The sequence below is a fragment of the Anomaloglossus baeobatrachus genome, chromosome 6 (assembly GCF_048569485.1).
Source record: "Anomaloglossus baeobatrachus isolate aAnoBae1 chromosome 6, aAnoBae1.hap1, whole genome shotgun sequence".
Lineage (NCBI taxonomy): Eukaryota > Metazoa > Chordata > Amphibia > Anura > Aromobatidae > Anomaloglossus > Anomaloglossus baeobatrachus.
This window is the reverse complement of record NC_134358.1, coordinates 480,157,849-480,183,852: the sequence shown is the minus strand read 5'-3', so window position 1 is coordinate 480,183,852 and position 26,004 is coordinate 480,157,849. Positions and strand designations below refer to the sequence as shown.

The 26,004-nt window shown below is 43.2% G+C and overlaps 1 protein-coding gene across 1 annotated transcript in view; it reads right to left on the bottom strand.

The window, feature by feature from the left end:
- Positions 1 to 12,409: 12,409 nt before the first annotated feature.
- Positions 12,410 to 26,004, bottom strand: part of LOC142244487 (ferroportin-like) — a 60,275-nt gene continuing 46,680 nt past the window's right edge. The window contains exons 6-8 of the mRNA XM_075316719.1: positions 22,987 to 23,241; positions 21,087 to 21,800; positions 12,410 to 12,827 (exon numbers count right to left, since the gene is read on the bottom strand). Of these exons, the coding sequence (XP_075172834.1) occupies positions 12,556 to 12,827; positions 21,087 to 21,800; positions 22,987 to 23,241 (1,241 nt within the window). The 3' untranslated portion in view covers positions 12,410 to 12,555. The remainder of the gene's footprint in view (positions 12,828 to 21,086; positions 21,801 to 22,986; positions 23,242 to 26,004) is intronic.

The window sequence follows — 26,004 nt, the reverse complement described above, 5'->3', positions numbered from 1 at the left end:
GTGGGGGTATAGCGCCTGAACCCTCGCAATTGCCATCGCAAAAAAAAGCACTTTTTTTTTTTTTTCCTGCCAAAATTTATTTATTTATTTATTTTTGGTGCACAAAAGAAGCACACGAAAAGGCCACGTGACCACATAGCCTTAGTGTTCTGAACTGAAGGTAGAATAAAAGTTTTTATTTTTTAGCAATTGATGTGGGGTATGATGACTTAAATCGCGTTAACCCTTTTCCCGCCAAGGAATTGTACGTCTGATTGTAGAACATTTTATTACAATCCACCATACATTCACAGTCAAAAAAATGAGTCCGCACCATCTGCATTGAGCGTGGACTTGTAACGGCCAGGATCCCAGATCTCAGTTTTAACTCCTTAGATGGCGCGGTCAATAGAGGCTGCGGAATCTAAGTAGTTAGAGGAACTCCCCTTCTCTCATCATTATCTCCTTGTGATACTATGATGTGGTGCAGAAGCTTTGTCTTTGCAACCGAACAATTGGACTCCATAATTATCTCAAAACATCTATTGAGTCCTGCTAGAAGCCGTACCTAATAATCCTATTTACATACAAATGTTAACGATTCATCTAACCCGGAAGTGGCTGGACCGGTAGGCATTGGACATATTACCTTTTAAATAAGACTTTGGAGGAAAGGGTCAGGCACGCTGCCAGGGGATTGTCCGGGCTTCATTACCTATGGAATATTGCATGATTTGTAGTGATCATCTAGCATCAGTTCCTGTAATTGTACAGATGAGTAATCACTTGGTCATTGCACAGACAAGTGTCTGTCACTCCTAATGTTACTGTACAGATTTAGGCTGGTTTCACACTACGTTTTTTTTAACATCCGTCATGAACGTTTTTTAACACAAAAGCGGATCCAATGCAAATGCGTTTTCATTTCAATGCATTTGCAATGGACTCGCGTCAACATGCGTTCACCTGCGTTTGCGTGCGTTATAGTGAGGATCCAGCGACTTGCAGTTTTTTAACATTTTTCAAAAACGCTACTTGTAGCGTTTTTGAGCTGCGTCCAAATACTGCAAATTGCTGGATCCTGACTAAACAGCATGCAAACGCATGTGAACGCTGGCATGCTGATAGACAGGATCCTGCTTGCTCTACTGAGCATGCACAGAAACCAGTCTCATGTGATCAGTCCCTCTCTCACCCTCTCCCTCCACCCTCTCATTCCTCCCTCTCTCTCTCTGTCTCTCCTCCCTCTCCTGTCTCTCTCTCCCACCTGAGAGCTGCGGACACTCGTAACCAAGGTAAATATCGGGTAACCACTTCTCTTAGTTACCCGATGTTTACGTTGGTTACGTGTACAGACGCTCGTAACCAAGATAAATATTGGGTATCCAAGCAAGTTACCCGATGTTTACCTTGGTTACAAACCTCCGCAGTTGTAAGAAGCCGGCTCCCAGTCTGGCACGTTTAGTTCCCCTCACTCCCGATCACATGACTCCAATGCCCGCCCCTAAACATCCAGTGACAGGATCCTGCAAAATAACACATGCGTTAGCCAGGATCCGCTTTTACAGCAAAAAAAACGTTCATGACGCATGTTAAAAAAACAGTGTGAAAGCAGCCTTACTTGTGGGTTCATCAGGAGTGAAATAGTTGGTAAAGGGGGAAACGCGTTGAGTGTGTTCATTTCTAAGTGCTCTGAGTAATGGGGTATTGACCTTAATAATTAATGTTAGTGTTAATTGTGGTATTTGTTTGGACATACACCCATGAGTGTTCTTTCGGAATGTTCTGAAGAGTATTACAGCATTGACCTTTATACCAGCTACTTACAATGAAATGCTATAGTGCTATCAACTGGGGTATTACTAACTATAATTTACCATTCGATATCTAACCACAATCAATTTTGGCTTGTTACCTAGGTCCTCTTGGGGCCAGCTAACGTGGACTGGGGGCATTAATAAAAATTGGGGTGCTTAACCTCCGTCGGTAGGTAGGGTAAGGTCAGAGCATTTTAGGGATCTCTGTCCAATGTGCCGCAATGTGTGTTTTATCCTTATGGTCACTTGGTTTTGCTGTGTTTTTCATTATTTCATTTGTTTCACCTTATGTGAATTTTTAACAAGTTTAATATTAAAAGGTATCTTTTAATTTTGAGTACATTACAGTGACTTATTGATGTTATATATGCTCTTACATCTATATCTGTGAAGACAAAGTGGAAGGACTAAACTGCACATCTAATCCAGATAATAGGATAAAATAAAATCTTCATTACATGATAAAATTGTCAGAAAAACTGGAACATAACTGACGCGTTTCTGGTATATTTGCGACAGGTAAAATGGATTTATAGGCCCCATATACTAGGCAAAGGCCAAAAGTGTTAATTGTCCTCAATCTGGCCAGAATACGCTAGGGAATTTGTCACTGTACCTCCCCTCCAAATGTTGTACGTACTCCAACATGGTAATGAAAAAAAAACTCAAACCCAAAAAAAAAAACAACTTTTCTAAAAATATTTTTTTGCACCATTTTTAAATAAAAAAAAATTAACCCTTGCAAGTTGAGCCTAACAAACATTTAGGGGGCACCTGACTGAGAATCTCTGGTTTATATCGTACTAGGAACTGTAATGTCTCATGTAAGAAACGCCTATAGCACATGTTAGGTCTAAGCCACACGGTGAGAAAATCGGTGCGGGTGGAGTGCGATAAAACATCGCATTCCACTCGGACCAATTCTAGCCTGTGTGTCAGCACCCTTGAGCGATTTATTTTCTCAGCCCTAATCGCACCGAGAAAACAATCGCAGCATGCTGCAACTGCAATGCGAGACTCTTTCTCTCGCACCCATTCAAGTGAATGGGGCGAGAGAAAAATCGCACTGCACTCGCAGTACACCGGTGTACCGCGCATGCAGAGCGAGAATCGCAATAGCCGGCTATAGAGGAGAGAGGGAGATAAATCGCTCCCTCCCCTCCTCCGTGCCGGCCCACCCCTCCTCTGTGCTGGCCCGCCCCCTGCAGCTGAAGTCTGTTCGCACAGTCGGACCTCAGTTGAATGGATACTAGCATGATACTCGGCTCCTGCTGTGCTGCCAGCGGAAGCCGAGTGTCATGCGAGCATTGCACTAGTGCCCCGTGTGGCCCCGGCCTAAGGCAGAGGCTATCACGTTCAGATCAGGAAACTAGCGGCCGGTCCATGCATCGCTGTTTGTACTTGGACCGCAAAACACAGGTGCGTGAATCCGTACCTAATGATTTTTAGCTGTGTACTATACCTCAGTTATCCCTCATGTCAGGCAAGGACCTTTTTCTTAAAAATGTACATCTCGCCCTGTCTAGCCAGTCACTGTACCCCCTTGACCAGCCAGACCAGCATTTGGCTGTAACCAATCACAGGCTACAATGGGCAAGTCTAGAATGGGGCTGATTTGTTTTTCAATACAATAAATAATTCCGTATCGACTGGAGCACTGGGACGAGTACATATTCATAATTAGCTAAAAAAAAAAAAAAAATTGTTTAATGCAATTACATTTTTTTTTTTTACAGTAATTAACGGAAATGTTTGTACAATACTATATAAATGTATTTAACCCCTTAATGACCGCGGGCAGTAAAGTTACGTCCTAACGGTCATAGCGTTAATCCCCACCTGCTGCTGCAGGCGGGGATCCGTGCACATCTCAGCTGATTTATACAGATGACATGTGCCTGCTAGGCACAAGCGGAATCGCTATCTGTGCCTTTTAACCCCTTAAATGGCACTGTCAAGATGTAACAGCACCATATTAACAGCGATAGCAGTAGATCCGTACTCACCGCCCGATACCAGAATTTAAGTGACGTGATCATGTGGATCCGGTGGTTGTCATGGTAGCACAGGGTCATGTGATGACTTGGAAAAAAAGGTGATCCAGCTCAACTGGGGCAAAGTCCGGCATGCAAGGATAACACTCTGGCAGTGCAAGGGTCCAATAGAAGAAAGAAAAATCCAGCTTCTGGAGTAGTAGTAAAACTGATGCAACATTTTATTAAAGGACGTAAAAATTAATGTGATGACAAAAATAGGGAGCCCATATGCGGCGTAAGGCTACGCGTTTCGAACGCTGCCTGCGTTCTTTGTCAAGCCTGAGTGAACATGTCTTGCTCACAAGCATTTAAACTCACTCCTACCAATGGGAGGAGTGTGTTTAATCAGAAAGCACATGTGCCAGCATGGGGTAGATAACATACAAAGCAACAATACAAAAATTCAACAATAAGTGAACAGATTTTTTTTTTTTTTTCATATATACAGAAAAGATTTTTGATATTAAAATTCCACATAAAAAAACTATCATCCGAAATGTACATGCGAACATTATCTACCAAGATTTAATAATGAAACATGACATCTCGTCTCAGATTAAGACCATTGGGTATTCTAGTTCCCAAATGAAATATCCAAAAAGCCTCACGTGTGAGAACCTGATGTTGGATATCACCACCACGAGGAGAGATTTTAACTTTTTCTAAGCCAAAAACACGCAGGGAGTCAGTATTGCAATTGTGATGTGAAATAAAATGTCTGGATGCCGATGAGAGATTTCTGGCTGGAATAACGGTGCCCTTAGAATTATAAATATCCCGGATATGTTCATTAAAACGCACCTTGAGTTTTCTCACTGTACAACCAATATAAAGTAGGTTGCAGCTGGTGCACTTAATGCAATAAACCACATTGGTGGTATTACAATTAATGTACCTCGAAATGGAATATGTGGCAGTCTCACCAGTATTTGAAAATGAGCTACAAGGTAAGGCAAATTCACATGTACGGCAGCGTGAGGTGCCGCACCTAAAAAATCCCTTGTGTACAAGCCAGGTGGAAACAGGTTTATTTTTTACAAAAAAACTAGGTGAAAGAATGTTGCCCAGTGAAGGTGCTTTTTTAGCAACCACATTGCAACCAGATTGCAGTATGGTTGGAAGAACAGGGTCTTCATTTCAAACGGGTAAATAACGTTTAATAATATTTTTGATGTGATTAAATTGTGTGCTGTATTGTAAAGATAGCACTATTTTGTTATGCAATTTCATATTATTCTTATTGTTTTTACATTCAGAGTTTTTATTTGAAAAATCTATCAAATGATCACGTTTTTTATTTTCTACTATCTTGCGTGCTCTCTGAAGTGTCCAGGATGGATAACCCCTTGCACTTAATCTGGATTCAGCTGACCTGACTTCATTGTTATATACAGAATGCTCACTGCAATTACGCAAAACCCTGGTAAATTCACCCACTGGTACAGCTTTGATTGTATGATTAGGATGACTACTCATAGCATGTAAAATTGTATTTCCAGCCAGTGGTTTACGATAAATACAAGTGGATATAATCTGGTTAGGCATGCCTGTGAAAGTCAAATCCAAAAAATTAATTTTATTATTGTCACAAAAATGGGTGAATTTTAGATTGAATTGATTATTGTTTAAATAATTCATGAACTCCGGAATTAATAAGGTGGGACCATTCCAAATGAATAACTGGTCATCAATAAATCTACCGTACCAGTGGATGAATTTACAGTAAGGGTTATTAATATCATATAAGTATTTTTCCTCCCAATGAGCCATAACCAAATTCGCAATTGAAGGCGAAAATTTAGCACCCATAGAAACTCCGTGGTACTGTAAATAAAACTGTTTATTGAACACGAAAAAATTATGCTCCATCAAAAATTGCGCAACTTGTATGATATAATTTTGAAACGCTGAAAAATAGGAGCTATATTTATTCAAATGAAAAATCAAAGCTTGTATAGCTACAGATAAAGGAATAGTAGTGTACAATGATATAACATCGCAACTAAGCCAACTAAAGCCTGTTTGCCAAATTTTATTGGAGAACTGATCAAGAATGTCAATACTATCTTTGATGTACCCTGGAGTTCTATGGGTTAAAGGCTGCAGTATTGAATCCAGCCATTTACTCATGTGTTCATTGGAAGAGCCGATACCTGAGACTATTGGCCTCATTGGGGGAGGTGATATTCCCTTGTGTGTTTTGGGTAAAGCGTGCAGAGTCGGGGTAACAGGATGTTGTACAATGAGATAATCCCTTTGTTTCTCAGTAATATAATTCAAATGTACACCTTCATCAATCAATCGGACAATCAATGCAGAAAATTTCTCAGTAGGATCAAAATCCAATTTTTTGTATACAGTGGGGTCGTTGAGCATGGATTCAACCTGGGTGCAATAAGCCAGTGAATCCATTACTACAACAACCCCACCCTTGTCTGACATTCTAATTACAATGTCAGTCATTGTTTCAAGATCCTGCAGTGCTTTTCTTAATTTAAAAGACAAATTGTGCCTGGCAGGTAGAGTGTGAACACTGTCATGCAGCTTTTTTAAATCCTGTTCTATTAAATCCTGAAATCTATCCATGCATTCAACCAGTGAATTTATTGGATAAAATGCAGGGTTTTTTGGAAAAAACTGAGTAGTTTGATCAATGGAATTATCATCAGCAGTATTCACACTCAAATCCTCCAAGCACAACACTGCACGTTGTTCTGAAAAGTCATAAGAACGATAAGGGTTAATACTGACAGGATTATTCACATTAGAAAAATTTTTCACCAACAGCATCATGAAAAAAATGTTTTTTAAGGCTATGTTCGCACTGGGAAATGGAATTTTCTTGAGAAAATTCCGCATGCTCTCAAATATTACCGCACCCGCGGAAAAAAACCGCGGGAAACCGCACCGGAAAACCGCATGCGGTTTGCTGCGGTTTTACCGCGGTTTTGCCGCGTGCGGGTTGGGATGTGCTTTATTGCATTCAATGCAATAAAGCACATTGAAAAAAAAAAAGTCATTTAATTCTGAGATAGTAGATAGATAGACAGAAGAATAGATAGAGGGATAGATAGATAGACAGACAGATAGAGGGATAGAGGACAGATCGCTGCATTTCCCACGGTCGGCAGTGAGTTCACATTACCGGCCGTGGGAAATGACCGGTAATTACCTCTGCTGTCTGCTGCGTTCATTCAGCGCTGTGTCTGTGACAGTCGCGGCTGGATGTAAGCAGCGCAGGACCTGTGGATTACGCCGGAGCAGTGGATTACGCCGGAGCTTTGGTGCGGGAGGGGTTAATAAAATGGTGAACGAGGCTTGTTTGTTTTATTTAAAATAAAGGATTTTTCGGTGTCTGTGTTTTATTCACTTTACTTACGGGTTGATCATGTCAGCTGTCTCATAGACGCTGCCATGATCAAGCCTGGAGTTAATGGCGGTGGTCCCCCACCATCATTAACCCCTTGTATTACCTTGCTGCCACTGCTGCACGGCAGCAAGAAGAGCCGGGGACACGCCGGTGCTGCCGCATAATGCATGCGACAGTCCCGGTGCAGCTGCGGCTGATATTCTCGGCTGCGGGAGGGGGAGTGAGGCGGGGGACATTAACCCTGCCCCTCTCCCTCCCCAGCCTGAGAATACCGGGCCGCCGCTGTGTGCTTACCTCGGCTGGAAGGTAAATATGCAGCGGAGCCCACGTTCTTTGTTTTCTATATTTCCGTTTGCTTTCTATGTGTGTTCTATGTGTCTGTGATGTCTATCTGTGTCTGTGATGTGTGTGTGTTTACTCTCTGCTTTGCTTCCTCTTCCTGTAATGACATCACTTCCCTGCAAACCGCAGACAAGCGATGTACATTACCGGAGGTAAACCGCGAAATACCGCAGGGAATAACGCAGTGAACCGCACAGAATTTGCTGCCTGCGTTATTCCCTGCGGGATTTCATGATTAACATTGGAGTCAATGGAGTGAAATCCCGCAGCGATGTGCGGAAAAGAATTGACATGCACTTGTTTTTGCTGCGGGATTCCCACAGCAAAACATGCAGCTGTCAAATTCCGCCCAGTGCGCACAGGATTTTTTTTCCCATAGGATTTGCTGGTGATTCACTGCAGAGATGTTATGAACATTTTCTGCAGCGAAACATGCAGCAAATCCGCGGCAAAATCCGGTAAGTGCGCACATAGCCTTACAGTGAGAATTCTCATAAACCTGTTAATATCCAGTAATGTTGAAAATAGATTAAAGTCCCGTGCAGGAACAAAGTTCATACCTCGTGATAAGAGTTCAATATGGTCATCTGATAAAAGACGCGATGACAAATTAAGAACGCTGTTCTGATTTAGCGGTAATTGTGCTTCTTGCCTCTTGTTATAACATTGTAGGTTCCTCCGATGTTTCCTCCCCCTGCTCCGTTTTTTGATTTAGAAGGTACAAAAGTCCTGGGCAATTCATTGAAGGAGGAATTATTGGAAACATTATCTGTGTCCACATTATGTCCATCAGACATTTTTGCCTCAGAAGAACTGAAACTTACACGTGAAGCTCGATTAAATTTTTTCTTCTTGAGAATGGATTTTGGTGTCCTGTTATAGAAGAATTCTTCATGCCAATCATAAATTTTGTTTGCAGCATAGTCATTGAGATCCCTTTGGAACTTTTTCTTTTTTAAAAACATAATGTTATCATCCAAATTTGAAACTGATTTGTTAATTCGTTCCATAGCAGTATCAAATTCCTGTTTGTTATATTGTGAGATAACACTCTGCTTAAGGCTATGTGCGCACTGGGAAATGGAATTTTCTTGAGAAAATTCCGCATCCTCTCAAAGATTACCACACCCGCGGTAAAAAACCACGGGAAACCGCACCCGAAAACCGCATGCGGTTTGCTGCGGTTTTACCGCGGTATTATTCGCGGTATTGCCGCGGTTTTGCCGCGTGCGGGTTGGGATGTGCTTTATTGCATTCAATGCAATAAAGCACATAGAAAAAAAAAAAAAATACATTTAATTCTGATAGTAGATAGACAGAAGAATAGATAGAGGGATAGATAGATAGACAGACAGATAGATAGAGGGATAGATAGAGGACAGATCGCTGCATTTCCCACGGTCGGCAGTGAGTTCACATTACCGGCCGTGGGAAATGACCGGTAATTACCTCTGCTGTCTGCTGCTTTCATTCAGCGCTGTGTCTGACAGTCGCGGCTGGATGGAAGCATTGCAGGACGTCGGAGCTGTGGATTACGCCGGAGCTTTGTTTGGGGGGGGTTAATAAAATGGTGAACGAGGCTTGTTGGTTTTATTTAAAATAAAGGATTTTTCGGTGTCTGTTTTATTCACTACTTACGGGTTGATCATGTCAGCTGTCACATAGACGCTGCCATGATCAAGCCTGGAGTTAATGGCGGTGATCCACCACCATTAACCCCTTGTATTACCTTGCCACCACTGCTACACGGTGGCAAGAAGAGCCGGGGACACGCCGGTATTGCCGCATAATGCATGCGACAGTCCCGGGGCAGCTGCGGCTGATATTCTCGGCTGCGGGAGGGGGAGTGAGGCGGGGGGCATTATCCCTGCCCCTCTCCCTCCCCAGCCTGAGAATACCGGGCCGCCGCTGTGTGCTTACCTCGGCTGGAAGGTAAATATGCAGCGGAGCCCACGTTCTTTTTTTTCTATATTTCCGTTTTCTTTCTATGTGTGTTCTATGTGTCTGTGTCTATGTGTTCTGTGTCTGTGTGTGTGTGATGTGTGTGTGTTTACTCTCTGCACGGCTTCCTCTTCCTGTAATGACATCACTTCCCTGCAAAACCGCAGACAAGCGATGTACATTACCAGAGGTAAACCGCGAAATACCGCAGGGAATAACGCAGGAAAACGCAGTGAACCGCACAGAATTTGCTTCCTGCGTTATTCCCTGCGGGATTTCATGATTAACATTGGAGTCAATGGAGTGAAATCCCGCAGCGATGTGCGGAAAAGAAGTGACATGCACTTGTTTTTGCTGCGGGATTCCCGCAGCAAAACATGCAGCTGTCAAATTCCGCCCAGTGCGCACAGGATTTTTTTTTCTCCATAGGATTTGCTGGTGATTCACTGCAGAGATGTTATGAACATTTTCTGCAGCGAAACATGCAGCAAATCCGCGGAAAATCCGCGGCAAAATCCGGTAAGTGCGCACATAGCCTTAATGTGGAAATATTCTTTTGAAGTTCTGTTAATTTGAGCTCCTCATACTTGACAATGAGTCGCATCAGGTTCAATGAACAGGTACTGAGAATCTGATTCCATTCCTCTTGAAAGGCAGAACAGAAAATCGTGGTAGGTGATTTTTTAATGCGAAGACCTCTTGGGATCATGTCCTTTGAAACGTACTTGTTTAAGGTTGTACAATCCCACCACGTTTTATTTTCTATAAACAATAATTTTTCCAGCTCACGCATATCCGATAACATATTTTTATTATCAAAAATCTTTTCTGTATATATGAAAAAAAAAAAAAAAATGTTCACTTATTGTTGAATTTTTGTATTGTTGCGTTGTATGTTATCTACCCCATGCTGGCACATGTGCTTTCTGATTAAACACACTCCTCCCATTGGTAGGAGTGAGTTTAAATGCTTGTGAGCAAGACATGTTCACTCAGGCTTGACAAAGAACGCAGGCAGCGTTCGAAACGCGTAGCCTTACGCCGCATATGGGCTCCCTATTTTTGTCATCACATTAATTTTTACGTCCTTTAATAAAATTTTGCATCAGTTTTACTACTACTCCGGAAGCTGGATTTTTCTTCTCATGTGATGACTCCTGTGCTCACATGACTCAGGTCCTGTAAGAAACAGCCGAGTGCTGCTTGTTACAAGAAATGATCATTTCTCCCGGTCTGAGTGGTGCTGCTCTGATCGGGAGAAATGAATGAGTGATCAGACAGCTAATCGCTATAGTCCCTAGGGCACCTAGTAAAATTAAAATGAAATTAAAAAATAAAAAAACCTATAAGTTCAAATCACCCCCCTTGGGCTCCATTGAAAATTAAAGGGTTAATAAAATAAAATATATACACATTTGGTATCGCCGCGTTCAGAAATGCCCGATCTATCAAAATATAAAATCAATAAATCTGATTGGAATTTTTTGCTGTTACGTCGTTTACCAAATGCCAAAATTAGGTTTTTTTGGTCATCAAACATTTTGCGCTAAATGCAATAACAGGTGATCAAAATGTAGCATGTGCACAGAAATGGTACCGTTAAAGTCAACCTGAGACGCAAAAAATAAGCAGTCATTGAGCCATAGATCCCAAAAAATGAGAACACTCTGGGTCGTGGAAAATGGCGCAAAACGTACGACACCTTCGGACAAATTTCTGATTTTTTTTTTTAACTCTTTAGATAAAGTAAACCTATACATGTTTGGAGTCTACGAACTTGCACCGACCTCAGGCATCACAGTGACATATCAGTTTTACCTTATAGGGAACACAGTGAATAAAATATTTCAAAAACTATAGTGCAATCGTACTTTTTTTGCAATTTTTCCGCATTTGGAATTTTGCCGTTTTCCCGTACAGTATATGGTAAAACTCATGGTTTAATTTAAAAGTACAACTCGTTCTGCAAAAAACGAGTAATTAGTATCATGAATTTGATCCGATTGTTCAACACACCTACACTTCAGATTATCTGTCTGTGTGAACACAGCGCATGATATTGATGTGATTATTTAACGATAGCTATTCAACCATTTCATTCATGATTCTCAGGCTGTATAAACACTTGTCTGATGAAGTTTGTAGTTGTGAATTACGATCGCATCACTGGCAGACACAGATAGAAAAGCGCCCCTGTGCAAGAACAGTATATGGGAACCTGGCAGACCAATAATTCATCATAATGCAGTTCCATCTGCTTTGGAAGTGGTCATGGGCCAATGATATGGCCACACCTGGATAACCTCATTTAAAGCACCACTCCAGGTCACAACTTAATACAAATCTATGAGAGCCTCATTCTGGCTGTCATAGACCTGTTTTGACAGCTTGTGATGTAACCTCCGACTTCCAGAAGCGAAGCGGCGTCAGTCAAAGTTGAAGACGCTGAACGGTGAGTATATAGTAGGTGGCTTAGATTTAAAGTGCCACTCCAGTGCAAAATGAAACAACACAGGAGTTATGCTTTAAACAATTATCTGGTCTTCTAAACCAGGGTTCCCCAACTCCAGTCCTCAAGGCCCACCAACAGTGCATGTTTTCAGGATTTCCTTAGCATTGCACTGCTGTTGGAACCAGCACCTGGGCAGGTAATTACATTAACACCTGTGCAATACTAAGGAAATCCCAAAAACATGCACTGTTGGTGGGCCTTGAGGACTGGAGTTGGGGACCTCTGTTCTAAACGAACCCTAAGTTTCACAACTCCGCTTTGTATCCAGCTCCATCTAATCCAACGAAACAAGCATGGGTTTCAGAAATAAGATTCCAACAATTATAATAGAGACATAAAAGTAGGTTTTGGTGTTTTACATAATATATGTTGTTTATTTCCAGTGAAGTTAATAGAATCTGTATATGGAATATGGTGGTTCATGTATAAAATAAAAATATAAAAAGAAATGGAACAGATGAGGTGAACATTGGACAGGTCTGCTAAAGTTATCCAACACTTCATGGTAAAGCTCCTACTACGAAGATTATACTGCTATAATGGTTAATCACAAGACTATCAGGCAGGAGTATTTAGGGATTCCCTCTCTTTTGTTTTATATTTTTTGGTATAAAAAAAATACATGGTGTGTCCAGCGATCACAAAAAGGATCGAGATGATGACCAAGAGCCCAAACTGTTGAGGTTGAGGAGCAAGAATGACCATGATGAAATGTACTAGATCCATGAGGTAATTCATTGAGCTTTGCACTCCATTGACGACTCCACGCTCTGATTCGGGAATGTTCTCCTGGAGAAGTTGAGTCACTGTTAAGTCAAAAGACCAAAGACCTACGAGAGACAGAAATATCAAAATATTCATAAAACCAACAATAGGCTTAACATAAAGGTAAAATTTTTCACACTTTACAGTATTTCAGACAAGCAATGTAAAAAAAGGTCAAACACTTCTAATAACTGCAGTACCAGTCACCGCTATACGGAGATGGGGGCACTGTTCTGGATAATGCAGTATAAGGGGTGCAGAGCACGAGCTCCATTTACTATACAGGTTAAATAAACCTAGTTGCTATATAGTCATTGTCATATAGACAATGTGAAAATGTCAAATTAGTCTCCAAACTATCACTTTAGGCTACATTCACACATCCATTGAACACGTCCTTGTGCTGTCTGCTGTTTTTTTTACTTAGCACAAAAACCTATAGGTATTTACTGACCCATACAAAATATCTACTGTATTTTAAAAATTGATTTGTCTGAACCTTTAGATTCAGACATGTCCTATTATCATGTTTTTTCGCGGCTATTCTCATCTTTCAGCCGCGAGCACAGTTGAAGCCCTGACTGCCAGCACTTCAGTGTCAGCACGACAGCAGTGCCATCAGGTCAGCTGATCACGCTGTTGATGTCACTAGGCGGCTGACAGCCTGAAAGCGTTGGTGGTAAGTGCTTCAGTGGAGCGGAATATATCAAAGATTTATTGTAATTAGGAGAAGGGGAAAGAAATTTCAGTAAAACGTATGCGGAGAGAGGGGGGGGGGAATGTATACAGACACAGTATGGGGTGCGAGGGGGGAATACATTTGAGGACTATATGGGGAGTGATGGGGGGATTTGAGGACTCAGTATCTGCAGAAAGGGGGCAAGATGGGTGTGGATACAATATGGAGTGTGAGGGTGAGAATGTATGTGAACACAGTAATGGAGCAAGGTGGGGATGGGTGTGGACACAGTATGTGGAGCGAGGGGGGATGAGTGTGGAGACAGTGAGGAGCCATATGTGATGAAAATAATGTGAGTGGGCACAGAATAGAGACTGGGTAGTATCGGGGGTTGGTATTGAAAGGGGGCAGCATGGGAAGACAGTATGACAAGGAGGGGGAGTATGATGAGGGAGCACAATAAAAAGACTGAGCACTATAATGGGGATGCAGTGTGAAGAGGGGGCTCAGTATGGAAAGGAGAGGGCAGTGTTTAGGGCATGTACCATAAGTGGGACAGTGTATGTCTCATATTTTGTGCAGGCAACACAGTGAAGGGCAATTATTTATTCAGGAACACAGCATAGAGCAGATAATGTTATTCAGGAGAATTATAATGACACTGCTATTTTTAAGAGTTTCGTGCTGGGTGGGTTGTGCTGCAGAAGACAAGAGAAGACGGAAGTCTGCCGAGATGAGCTGGGGGATGTGAAAAGTCATCATGGCGTCTGGACAAGATGACGAAAAGAAAGAGAATGACTCCGATCAGTGATTTCATCAATAAGGTACCTGGATATAAATGAATATTTGTAATACTGACATTCTCATCAGTACTGTGGTACCTGTATGGTCTGCAGTCTGATAATGCAGATAACAAAAACTCCCAGTACATTTTTACCATTGTTTAGGACATACTGGAAGTTGTAGGTTCATGCAATATAAATGTTTCTGGGTCTGACCTGACATTACATTTGATGCATCATGTACTGATGGTGGTTCTTGTGATGTATTCCTGTAGTGATGAGGATTTTGATGCTGTATATTTGTACTGATGCAGGTTACATGGATGTACTTCTGTGCTGCTGGTGGTTCTGATGATTAATTTTTGTACTGCTGGTGGTGCAGATTATGAACTTTTCTTTTCTACTGCTGGTAGTTCTGACAATGAATTTCTGTACTGCTGGTATTTCTGGTGATAATTTTCTGTACTGCTCGTGGTTTTGTTAAAGGAATTTCTGTACTTTGCATTGTTCTGGTGATGAATTTCTGTACTGCTAGTGGTTCTGATGATGAATTTCTGTATTGCTGGTTGTTATGCTGATGAATTCCTATACTGCTGATGGTCATGGTGATGAATTTCTGTACTGTTGGTAGTTCTGGTGATTATATTCTGTACTGCTGGTGGTTCTGATAATGAATTCCTGTTCTGTTGGTTGATCTGGTGATCATTTTCTGAACTGGTTGTGATTTTGGTGATAAATTGTGATTTATTTATTTTTTGCCAGGAAGTGTAGATAGGATGCAGAAATATGGTGTAAACATTTCAGCAATAAATCTGCATCTCTTGGCAAAAAAAACCTGCAGTTTTATGCCAGGAGATGCAGGTCTGTGAACTCAGTGACCTCACTGGGGAGTGATGGGGGGATTTGAGGACTCAGTATCTGCAGAAAGAGGGAAGATCGGTGTGGACACAATATGGAGTGTGAGGGTGAGAATGTATGTGAACACAGTAATGGAGCGAGGTGGGGATGGGTGTGGACACAGTATGTGGAGCGATGAGTGTGGAGATAGTGAGGAGCCATATGTGATGAAAATAATGTGAGTGGGCACAGAATAGAGACTGAGTAGTATCGGGGGTTGGTATTGAAAGGGGACAGAATGGGGGGGACAGTATGACAAGGAGGGGGGAGTCTGATGGGGGAGTATGATGAGGGAGCACAATAATGGGGATGCAGTGTGAAGAGGGGGCTCAGTATAGAAAGGAGAGGGCAATGTTTAGGGCATGTACCATAAGAGGGACAGTGTATGTCTCATATTTTGTGCAGGCAACACAGTGAAGGGCAATTTTTTATTCAGGAACACAGCATAGAGTAGATAATTTTATTCAGGAGAATTATAATAACACTGCTATTTTTAAGAGTATTGTGCTGGGTGGTTTTGATGATAAATTGCGATTTATTGATTTATTTTTTTGCCAGGTAGTGTAGATATGGTGCAGAAATATGGTGTAAACATTTCAGCAATAAATCTGCATCTCTTGGCAAAAAAACTGGATTTTTATGCAAGGAGATGCAGGTCCGTTTAATGAGGTTACCTGAAGTCCGGTTACCTTCGATAACAAGTGAAGGACTCTGGGAACATCCAACTGTGATCACAAATAACCTGAGTGATGTTGATGCTCATCGCGCGGCTGAGTCTCTGCCTAAGGCTGGAAACACATCTATGCAAGTAAAATCGGTCCGAGTTGGCTGAAAAAAACTCGGCTGATTTTAGTTCACGTTAGGTCAGAGTGCAATGCAACTGCACTGCGATCCTAAGATTTTTCTCATGATTGCAGTGCGTGTGTGATCCTTTTTTTTCTCAGCAGCTGTCATGTGCCATTCAGCTCTGCTACATGGCTGCTGACAGCAGCCACAGACAGAGCCATGTAGCAGAGCTGAATGGCAGATGACAGCAGACACAGACAGAGCCGCACGATCAGAATGAACTCGGGTGAACTTCACCCGACTTCATTGTCATGCCGCGGCTCTGTCTGTGTCACGTCCTGATTAGCGGTCACCCGTGAAGGACTCACCAGTGACCGCTAATCCCCTGAGTGACTGAATTGAGCAGCGCGATTAGCGCTGCTGTCACTCAGGTTACCCGCGGCCAGCTGGATCCTCCCCCCGTGACCGCAACTCACCTGTGACTTCATCACTGTCACTCGGGTGACTTGCTGTCACAGTTGGAGGATCCAGCGGTGGCCACGAGTTACCTGACTGACATCAGCTGATCGCGCTTCTCACCTCAGTTGCTGCGTGGAGGTGACAGGAGCGGCGGTGTCTTCTGCAGCTCCTGTCACCTTCATGTAGCAGAGCTGGAAGCGACGCGGGACCTCCGTGGATTACGTCGGACAGGGATGGGTTTTTTGCGTACTTAATAAAGTGGTGAACGAAGGTCTTTGTTATTGTTTATTATTTCAAATAAAGGATTTTTTTCACTGTGTGTGTTTATTAACTTTAATTTACAGGTTAATCATTGGGGTTGTCTCATAGACGCCTGCAATGATTAATCTAGGATTTAGTGGCAGCTATGGGCGGCCATTAACTCCTTATTACCCAGATTGCCAACGCACCAGGGCAAATCGGGAAGAGCTGGGTACAGTCCCAGAACAGTCGCATCTAATAGAAGCGGCCATTCTGAGCGGCTGCTGGCTGATATTGTTAGGCTGGGGGGCTCCCCATAACGTGGAGCTCCCCATCCTGAGAATACCAGCCTTCAGCCGTATGGCTTTATCTGGCTGGTATTAAAATTGTGGGGGACCGCACGCCGTTTTTTTTTAATGATTTATTTATTTTACTGCACAGCATAGACACGCCCACCGGCTGCTGTGATTGGTTGCAGTGAGACAGCTGTCACTCAGCGTGGGGGCGTGTCTGACTGCAACCAATCATAGGTGCCGGTGGGCGGGTAAAGCAGGGAATACGAGATTGAATAATGAGCGGCCGGCTTTTTCAAAAAAAGGAGAAGCCGACGGAGCAGTGTGAACGCCGTGCAGCGCCGCCCTGGTGATCGGGGATCGGTGAGTATGAGAGAGGGGGGGAGAGGGATAGACCAACATGGACAGAGAGTGAGGGACAGAGATAGTGACCGACCGACAGAGAGAGAATAGAGACCGAGAGGGAGAGACCGACTGACAGAAAATAATGATTGACAGACATTGTGAGACATCACTCGTTTCCAGTGTTTTAGGAAACATGCGAGAAATGTATTTAGAAAATCGGATGTCACTAGGATGGTGTGAGTGCCGTCCCGTGATATCCGATTTTTTACACGCTCCCATAGACTTGCATTGGAGAGACTCGCAGTAGAAACTCGCAAAAAAACAGCATGCTACGATTTTTTTTCTCAGTCCGATTTGGACTGAGAAAAAAATCGCAAATGCGAGCTGAATCATTCACTAACATGTGTCCGATTCCAATGCGAGATTTTCTCGCATTGCTCTACTGCGAGAAACTCGCAAGTGAGAAGCAGCCCTAAAGCTCACAGGAGGTAGTCACGTTCTATGGCCGCGCTGTGCCTTCAGATGTAGCAGAGCTGGAATCATTGTGGTACCTTGTGGATTACGTCAGACCTGGGTGTTTTGGGGGTTAATAAATTGGTGAAAGACTGGGGTTTTTGTATTTTATTTCAAATAAAGGATTTTTTTGGTGTTTGTGTTTATTTCTTTTCACTTACAAAGTAGTAATGGATGGGCCTCATTGATGCCTCTCATTACTAAGCTAGGGCTTAGTGGCAGCTGTGAACTGTTTTTAACCCCTTATTTCCCCAATTGCCACTGTGACGCCCTGGCAAAGCCAGGTTGTCACAGAAAGAGTTAATCCTCCTTGGTAATCTGATCTCACACCGGTGCAGCAGGACAAACCACATCCCTCAGGGTAAGAGAAAAGCAGAGCAGAGCAGAGGGGAGGGGCTGGAGCAGAGTGTTTGGAGAGACAGAGAGAAGAGAAGTCTGGAGTTGTAGCTTCCAGGCTGATAGTGAAGCGTGCTCCGAGAGGGCCGGGACAGGCCGTAGTGAGGAAGGGGCCAGAGGTAGCCGGAGCAGGGTAGTGGCCCCTCGGTACCTAGGGTGACCCGGATCACTACAGGGGAGTGGATTCCCCGTTCCCGGCTGAGGAGAAAGAGGAAGAGAGTGGAGAGAAAGGCACCTGGCTGCAGGGAAAGAACAGGAGCTGCTGCACCGTGTGTGGGACACTAACACCCCCGTACCGAAGGCTGCGGACACTGGCAATTCCTAGTTTACCAGTGACTCTGTGTGGAATACTTGTGAGTACGCCCGTGCCCTCGGGCATCGCACCGCAGCCCTGCGCCCTGCTCCCTGCTTACCCCATCACCGGGCCCCGGGACAACCAACCCCCTACCCACGGAGGGGAGAAATAACATCTAGCTGCTCCATACCATCGCTCCCGGGATCCCCGTCCAGAGCAGCGGTGGTGTTCCAACCTCACCACAACCGTGGGTGGCATCACGGAAAATCTCCCTTACCAAATCCCCTTTTACTGTGGAGCCTGGGATCACAGACCGGGTCATGCCACCGTGATACCCACAGAAGTGACCCTGTGGCCCGGATCTGAGAACCCCTGGTCCCCGGGCGACACACCACCGCAACAGGGCAATCGGGAAGAGCCAGGTAAAGTTCCAGGATTGTCACATTTAATGGATGCAACTATCCTAGGGAGATGCAGGCTTCTATTTTTAGGCAGGGGTCCCCCAATAAGCATGGGTCTCCCCAGGCTGTGAATACCAGCCCTCAGCTGTTGGGCTTTATCTTGGCTAGGTATCAAAATTGGGGGAGACTGCACGTCATTTTTTAAAATTATTTATTTAAATAATTAAAAAAAAAAAAAGATGCATGCGGTTCCTCTGCCACCATTATCCCTTCTACCACCATTTTTAAGCGCCAGATTCTGATCCCCATAGACTTATAAGGGGACTGGCATCCAGCCAGATATCCGGGATCAATTCCGGGCCTTAACCGTTTTGTTTGTTTTTTTTTAAATGTGGTTAGACTCGCCAATCTCGGTTATCTACGAGTCCGCCCATCACTAATCAGAACACATTTCTCAAAGAAAAATGGACCAGAGAGATCCACATGTATGACAAATTTGAAAAAGATGCATCAAAAGGATATGACTAAGTAATTCACATTGGTGGAGCCAGGTCGGTCATAAACAAGATGAGGTGGTGTTAAGGGATTATGTAGATGATCGTATTTTTGGTCAAATCAAACCATCAGATCGCACGCGGACCAACGTTATTCAGTGAGGCAGTGCACCTGTACAATTTACCTCCTTAAATCAAATCGCACTAAAGGCCACTTTACACACAATGACATCGCTAACGAGATGTTGTTGGGGGTCACGGAATTCATGACGCACATCCGTCGTCGTTAGCAACGTCGTTGCGTGTGAAACGCAGGAACGACCGTTAACGATCAAAAATACTCACTATATCGTTGATCGTTGACACGTCGTTCTAATCTCAAATATCGTTGCTGCTGCAGGTACGATGCTGTTCATCGTTCCTGCGGCAGCACACATCGCTATGTGTGACACCGCAGGAACGAGGAACAACATTGTACCTGCGGCTGCCGCCAATGAGGAAGGAAGGAGGTGGGCGGGATGGTACGGCCGCTCATCTCCGCCCCTCCGCTTCTATTGAGTGGCCGCTTAGTGACGCCGCATGAACCGTCCCCTTAGAAAGGAGGCGGTTTGCTGGCCAAAGCGACGTCGCTAGCGATGTCGCTGCGTGTAAAGCAGCCTTTAGCCATTTAAGTCTATGGGTCCATGAAAAAAAATTCAACCGCACTTGATGACATCCGACTGTGGTCTCATTTCACAGACTGACAAAATGAAGAAGGTGGAGAAACATTGTTTTTCATTCTCCACCGTTGAGAAAAATCGGATCTCACACTGTTCAAACTCTGATCAATTCTGATGACAGTCTGATTAGCGTATTTGGACCATTTTTCTCAGATGGAGAAAATACGGTAATGTGAACCCAGCATTAAGGCCCATTTACACACGTACCGATCGCACCCGCCCCTGTCGTTTGTGCGTCACGGGCAAATCGCTAGCCTTTAGGCTCAGAAATGTGCTGTACGTTGTGCCAAAAAATTGCACAAGAGGATTTGTTCTCCCCGTGAAGTGTTGTAATTCCAATGCTATTCATACACATACAAAATGGAGTAGAGAAGGGGTTAACGCTGCGCATCAGCCAAATTAAACTGTTGGGATGTTGATGAATAACTTTCTTTTATTTCATCGGTCTACGTGTTTCGAGGTCGAAACCTCTTCCTCAGGACCAGTACATCAACAAAAGCAAAGCATAGATCCAGATAACAGATATATATATACATCTGGTATAACAAGAGGACCGCCTACTGATAGAAAAAAATGCAGACAGAGGGATTGCCCGCTGATTTTGTTTCTATCAGTAGGCGGTCCTCTTGTTATACCAGATGTATATATATATATCTCTGTTATCTGGATCTATGCTTTGCTTTTGTTGATGTACTGGTCCGGAGGCAGAGGTTTCGACCTCAAAACGCGTAGACCGATGAAATAAAAGAAAGTAATTATTCATCAACATCCCTACAGTTTCATTTGGCTGATGCTTAGCGTTAACCCCTTCTCTACTCCATTTTGAATGTTCATCCACGTGGGGCTGCAGCAGACGCCATTATCTCATGGTTATCAGTGGTTGTGACTCTTACAACCGAATTAGGTGAGTGTATATTTCCTATATACTACATTTGTCCATCTGGTGTTACACTATCAGCTCTTCTTATTTTGAGATTTGCATTCATACACATACAACATTGTATATCTTGCCAGTGTGAACTTACCCACTCTTGCTAATATTACTCCTGAAAATAACAGTATTATTGAGATATAGGAGTCTGGATGATCGCCGGCACGGACACTCTCAAACAGCACAGTATTGTTAGTCCAGTGGATCGAGGAGCGGTCTGGGAGGATAGGCTGGTTGATATTCCCTTGAGATGGATATATATGAAGTTGGTTCTGATGCAGTTTTTCAGTGTTTGAAGAAGAATTCACACCAATAATGACAGAGAAAATGCCCAAATCAAACGGGCTCCCTGGAGCAAAGACTGAAAACACGCAAAGCATTAAACAACAAACATGGAGGCAGCTGGATATAATTCCTGTGACCACTAAGCCATAATGTCTTCTTAGTTTGGTAAACAGAAATGTGCCCATTAATCCTGAGATGGCAGACACGGCCATGAGTATGCTGAGCAGAGAGCCACTGATCCCCTGAGTGTAGGCATAACCTGTAGTAATACAGTCAAAGCCCAGGACTGTGGTGTACAGGAAGGCCAATCCTAAACCTGCTAAAAAGACAGATTGTCTGTAGTAGGATTTCCAGCCGTCTGTACAGGTACGCAACATTCTCTGTACTTTTTGGAAACAACGTGGAAGTGCCGAAGTGCGTTCTGCTGAGGTCTCCGGAGTCCGGGGCTTCCCTTCATGGGATGCACTGGGAATGGCTGGTGTGCTAATGAAGTCACCTATGACTGAGCAGATTGGCAGATCACCTGCAAAAAAAGCAAATGATAAGAGGAGCATATCAGCTGCTATAATAGATCAACTGTATATAAGATACCACTTCCCCCCAAACAGCCATATTTTCATTATCTCATCTAATTTCTACAAAACTCTCTTTTATTACACCTCACTAAAGAGACTCTGATGCATCCAATATACAACATTACAACAAACGATGGCCACCATGGAAATGAGTATAGCACCTATTTAGTCTTAAAGGGTTAATCTTATGTGAAAAACTAAAAAAAGTTAACCTTAGACAATGAGAAATGAAGCAAGTTTTCAATTTTATTTATGTTTCTAGCTGCCTGTGATCTCCTCTTGTCTCTGTTTTTTGTTTTTTTTTTGTGTACTGGTAATTGCCAAGGAAATTGCTACCAAACAGTGGTGGCCGTACAAGCTATTATAATTATTATTATTAACTAGCTGCATTACCCGGCATTGCCTGGGATAGTAACTGTCTCTCTCCCTCTCTGTCTCTCTCTGTCTCTGTGTGTCTGTGTGTGTCTCTGTATCTGTGTGTGTTTTTGTATCTGTGTGTGTCTCTATGTGTCTGTCTCTGTATGTGTATCTCTGTCTCTGTATATCTGTGTGTGTGTGTGTCTCTGTATCAGTCTCTGTGTCTCAATCTCTTCATTTCTGTATGTCTCTGTATAAGTCTCTGTGTGTCTCTGTTTCTGTGTGTGTCTTTGTATCAATCTCTATATCAGTCTCTATCTCTGTTTATCCCTTTCTCTCTGTGTGTCTGTGTGTGTGTCTGTCTCTGTGTGTCTCTATCTCTGTATGTCTCTACTAATATCATATCCCCTCACACATAAGCTGTGTTATAATAATAATGTCCTTTGTAGCTATAGCTACCAATCAGAGCTCCTGTTAATGACCTGTAGCTCCCAGCTCTATTGACTTTAATGTAAGCAGGTTTTTTAGTGAATAACTGTAATCCTTGTATTAGTAATCAGACTAATTTAAATGTAAGGTTCTATTCACAATTCGTTTGTGAAATATTTCTTATACTTGTGATTCTATTGACCTGGGATGCGTCAATGGAATGTCCCGGCATGTGTCAGGCTCCTGTGTATTCGAATGCTTTTTACACTATGTGGAATAGAGTAGCAGACTAAACTACAAGTTATTACAAAACTTTTTTCTAAATCTTATTTCTGAATCCATTTGTACCTTGCACATTTATAAGTTCCAGTTGTCGCTCCATGTAATGCTCGCCGATGGATTGCTGTGGTTTTACGGCAAGCTGAGGTACCATTTTGTAAACTCTGGAGAGAAAGATAAATTCCACGAGGAGCGACACCAGATTCCAACCAAGAATGAAACCACAGCCAACCACATTGGAAGCCCAAGTCATGACCTGACCCACTGACAACGGGGCAAAGATATTGATTACTTGATCCATCCTTCTCACAGTTGCATTCATCCCTGTAATTTACAGATAGAGATCACAAATAAAAATGTAATTTATTGAACATTTAACATTTGGCTACCAAAACGTGTCCCACCCGTGGTTACATATGGAAGTGTTTTATAAGTGTTACCACGCAGCTAGGGCTTTACAGCATGGCATTGCACACACCGGCCACCTTCCCATTTTTCGTCAAAAGGAGCAAGTCTCAAGTGACCATGTGGGATCTTTTACAATGGTGTCCTAATCTCTTACGATCTTTGATCACTAGGGAAATGTTGAGGTTTTATTGTGGTAATCCCATTATTTGCAACACTGCTTGTGGGGGATCCTTTTAAGTGAAATTTTACAATTGTTACCATTTATCTATACCGGTAGTCTCAAAGGATATAGGTCTCATTCAACTCAGTAAACTATTGAAGACTGCAGCATACAGTAGTAGGTGATAAGTTGCTTGTAGAGTTCCCTGTTTGAACAAAGCGGTGGTCGTACAGGACAGCCATACCACTGGTGCAACCTGCGCAGCTGAACAGAGGCCAGGGTCAGAGAAGTACAAGAAGCTGCTGATAAGTCTTTGGCTTTGTGGGGTTTTTTTTGTTTCTATGGTAACGAATGGTACATTACATGAAAGTCTTATGTGTCTAATATATGTTTTCAAAATTTTGTGTTTGTTGCTTATGGCAATAGTGTTCTACGCATGCGGGAAGACAAAATGGCGGAGGCTAATGCGATATTCACAGCAACTGAGAGTAGAGGAGTGATAAAATTCTTGTTTCTGCAAGGAAAGTCCGTGAAGGATATTCATGGTGATATGTCGCAGACATTGCGGGATCAATGCCCTTCATATTCCACAGTTAAGAACTGGTTTGCCAAATTTAAAACAGGCCACTTCAGCCCCAATGATGAAAAACGTCCTGGACGACCAAGAGTGGTTGTTGTTTCGGAGATGGTCGATGCTTTGCACAACCTCATACTAGAGATCGACAAATTTCAGCTAAAACAATAGCAGACATCATGGGGATTTCCTGTGAACGTGTTTGTGTCATTATCCATGAACATTTGGACATGAGGAAACTATCTGAAAAGTGGGTCCCCAAATGTTTGATAACAGATCAGAGAAGCATGCGAGTGAAAACTTCCCGGTCCATTTTTCAGCGTTTCCGGACTGATAAGAACTTCCTGGTTTGACTGGTCACCATGGATGAGACCTGAATTTATTTGTATGACCCTGAAAACAAGGAGCAGTCAAAAGAGTGGAGACAAGTGGTTCTCCTCGTCCAAAGAAGTTCAGGGTACAAAAATCAGCCCCTACGGTGATGGCATCTGTGTTTTGAGATAAGGAGGGCGTGCTGCTAGTGGACTACCTTCAAAAGGGTTCCACCATCAATGCAAGGTATTACATTGAACTTTTGGACTGACTGAAGGCAGCTCTGAAGGCCAAGCTGTCCAAAGGAATCTTGTTTCTGCAAGACAACACCTCCGCTTGCAAGCGATCATGGCATGACTGTCAGAGCTGGGCTTCCAGCTGGTTTGCCACCCACCTCATTCACCAGATCTAGCTCCCTCCGACTATAATCTGTTTTCAAATGTGAAGAAACACCTCAAGGGTCCTAAATTTCACACCATTTCTTATGCCATGGCTGCTACGGATGCCTGGTTTGAGGCACAACCGAAATCCTTCTTTTTGCTAGGCTTACAGAACTTGGAATACTGATGTAAAAAGTGTGTTGACAGCAGTGGAGAGTATGTGGAATAAATGTAAAGTTTCAACATCCTTTCTCGTTTCTTTCTGGGTAAAGCCAAAGACTTATCAGCAGCCCCTCGTAAGGGGACCCAGTACCACCTCAAAATCAGTTGGAATAGTGCATTATGATGAGCTGTTAGACTGAAAATATACCGTTCTTGCACATCGGCCCCTTCCTGTCTGTGTCTGCTCTTGGTCCTGCATGCACCTGTTACATGGTGTTTGGCTCTAAACTCATTGAGTGTCTTGGTGGCATCTGACGCTGCAGATTCTGACACTCCCCATTATGCCTTCTTTGGTGTTTTTGAGTTACACAGACAGGCTCAGGCGTCGACCAGCTGTGTTCTCATTAGTGATTAGGCTTGCAGGAGTTAATTTCTCCTAGTCTGCTGGTTACCTCTTGGATCACATGTTGTGGGTGACCTACCAAGTCACTCCCCACCTTTTTAACATGATGAGCATGTCTTCCCAAGCAGTCTATAGCTTTTGCTAAACCGGTCCGTGTGCTGTTGTATCCCACTCATGCTGGTGATTGTATTACTTTGTGCATGGAGCAGTGGAGTTCTCCCATTGTCTTGTTGCTTCCTCCCTGCTTTTATTTTCCTCCTAAGCTCTTTTTATCTTATGTATGTGTGTGTGTGTGTGTGTGTGTGTGTGTGTGTGTGTGCGTGTGTATGTGTATGTGTGTATATATATATATATATATATATATATATATATATACATATATATATATGTGTGTGTGTGTGCGTGTGTGCGTGCGTGCGTGCATGCCCGCGCCCTGAGGAGATTTGGTTTCCCCTGTTTATCTATTTCTGTTGACTTAATCACTCCTGCCCTCCTCAGGGGTTGGGGAGAGGGGGTAAAAGAGCAGGGCTGGTAAGGAGCATGGCATGGAAGGCGGCCCAGATATCTTCACCATCAGAGGTAACTCTGGGATTAGGGATAGCTAGGGTTCCCTAGAATGAGGGCCAGTCTAGGAGCCCTTGTTCTCCACCTACATTGTTACAGCACTGTTCTACTAAAAATCTATGTG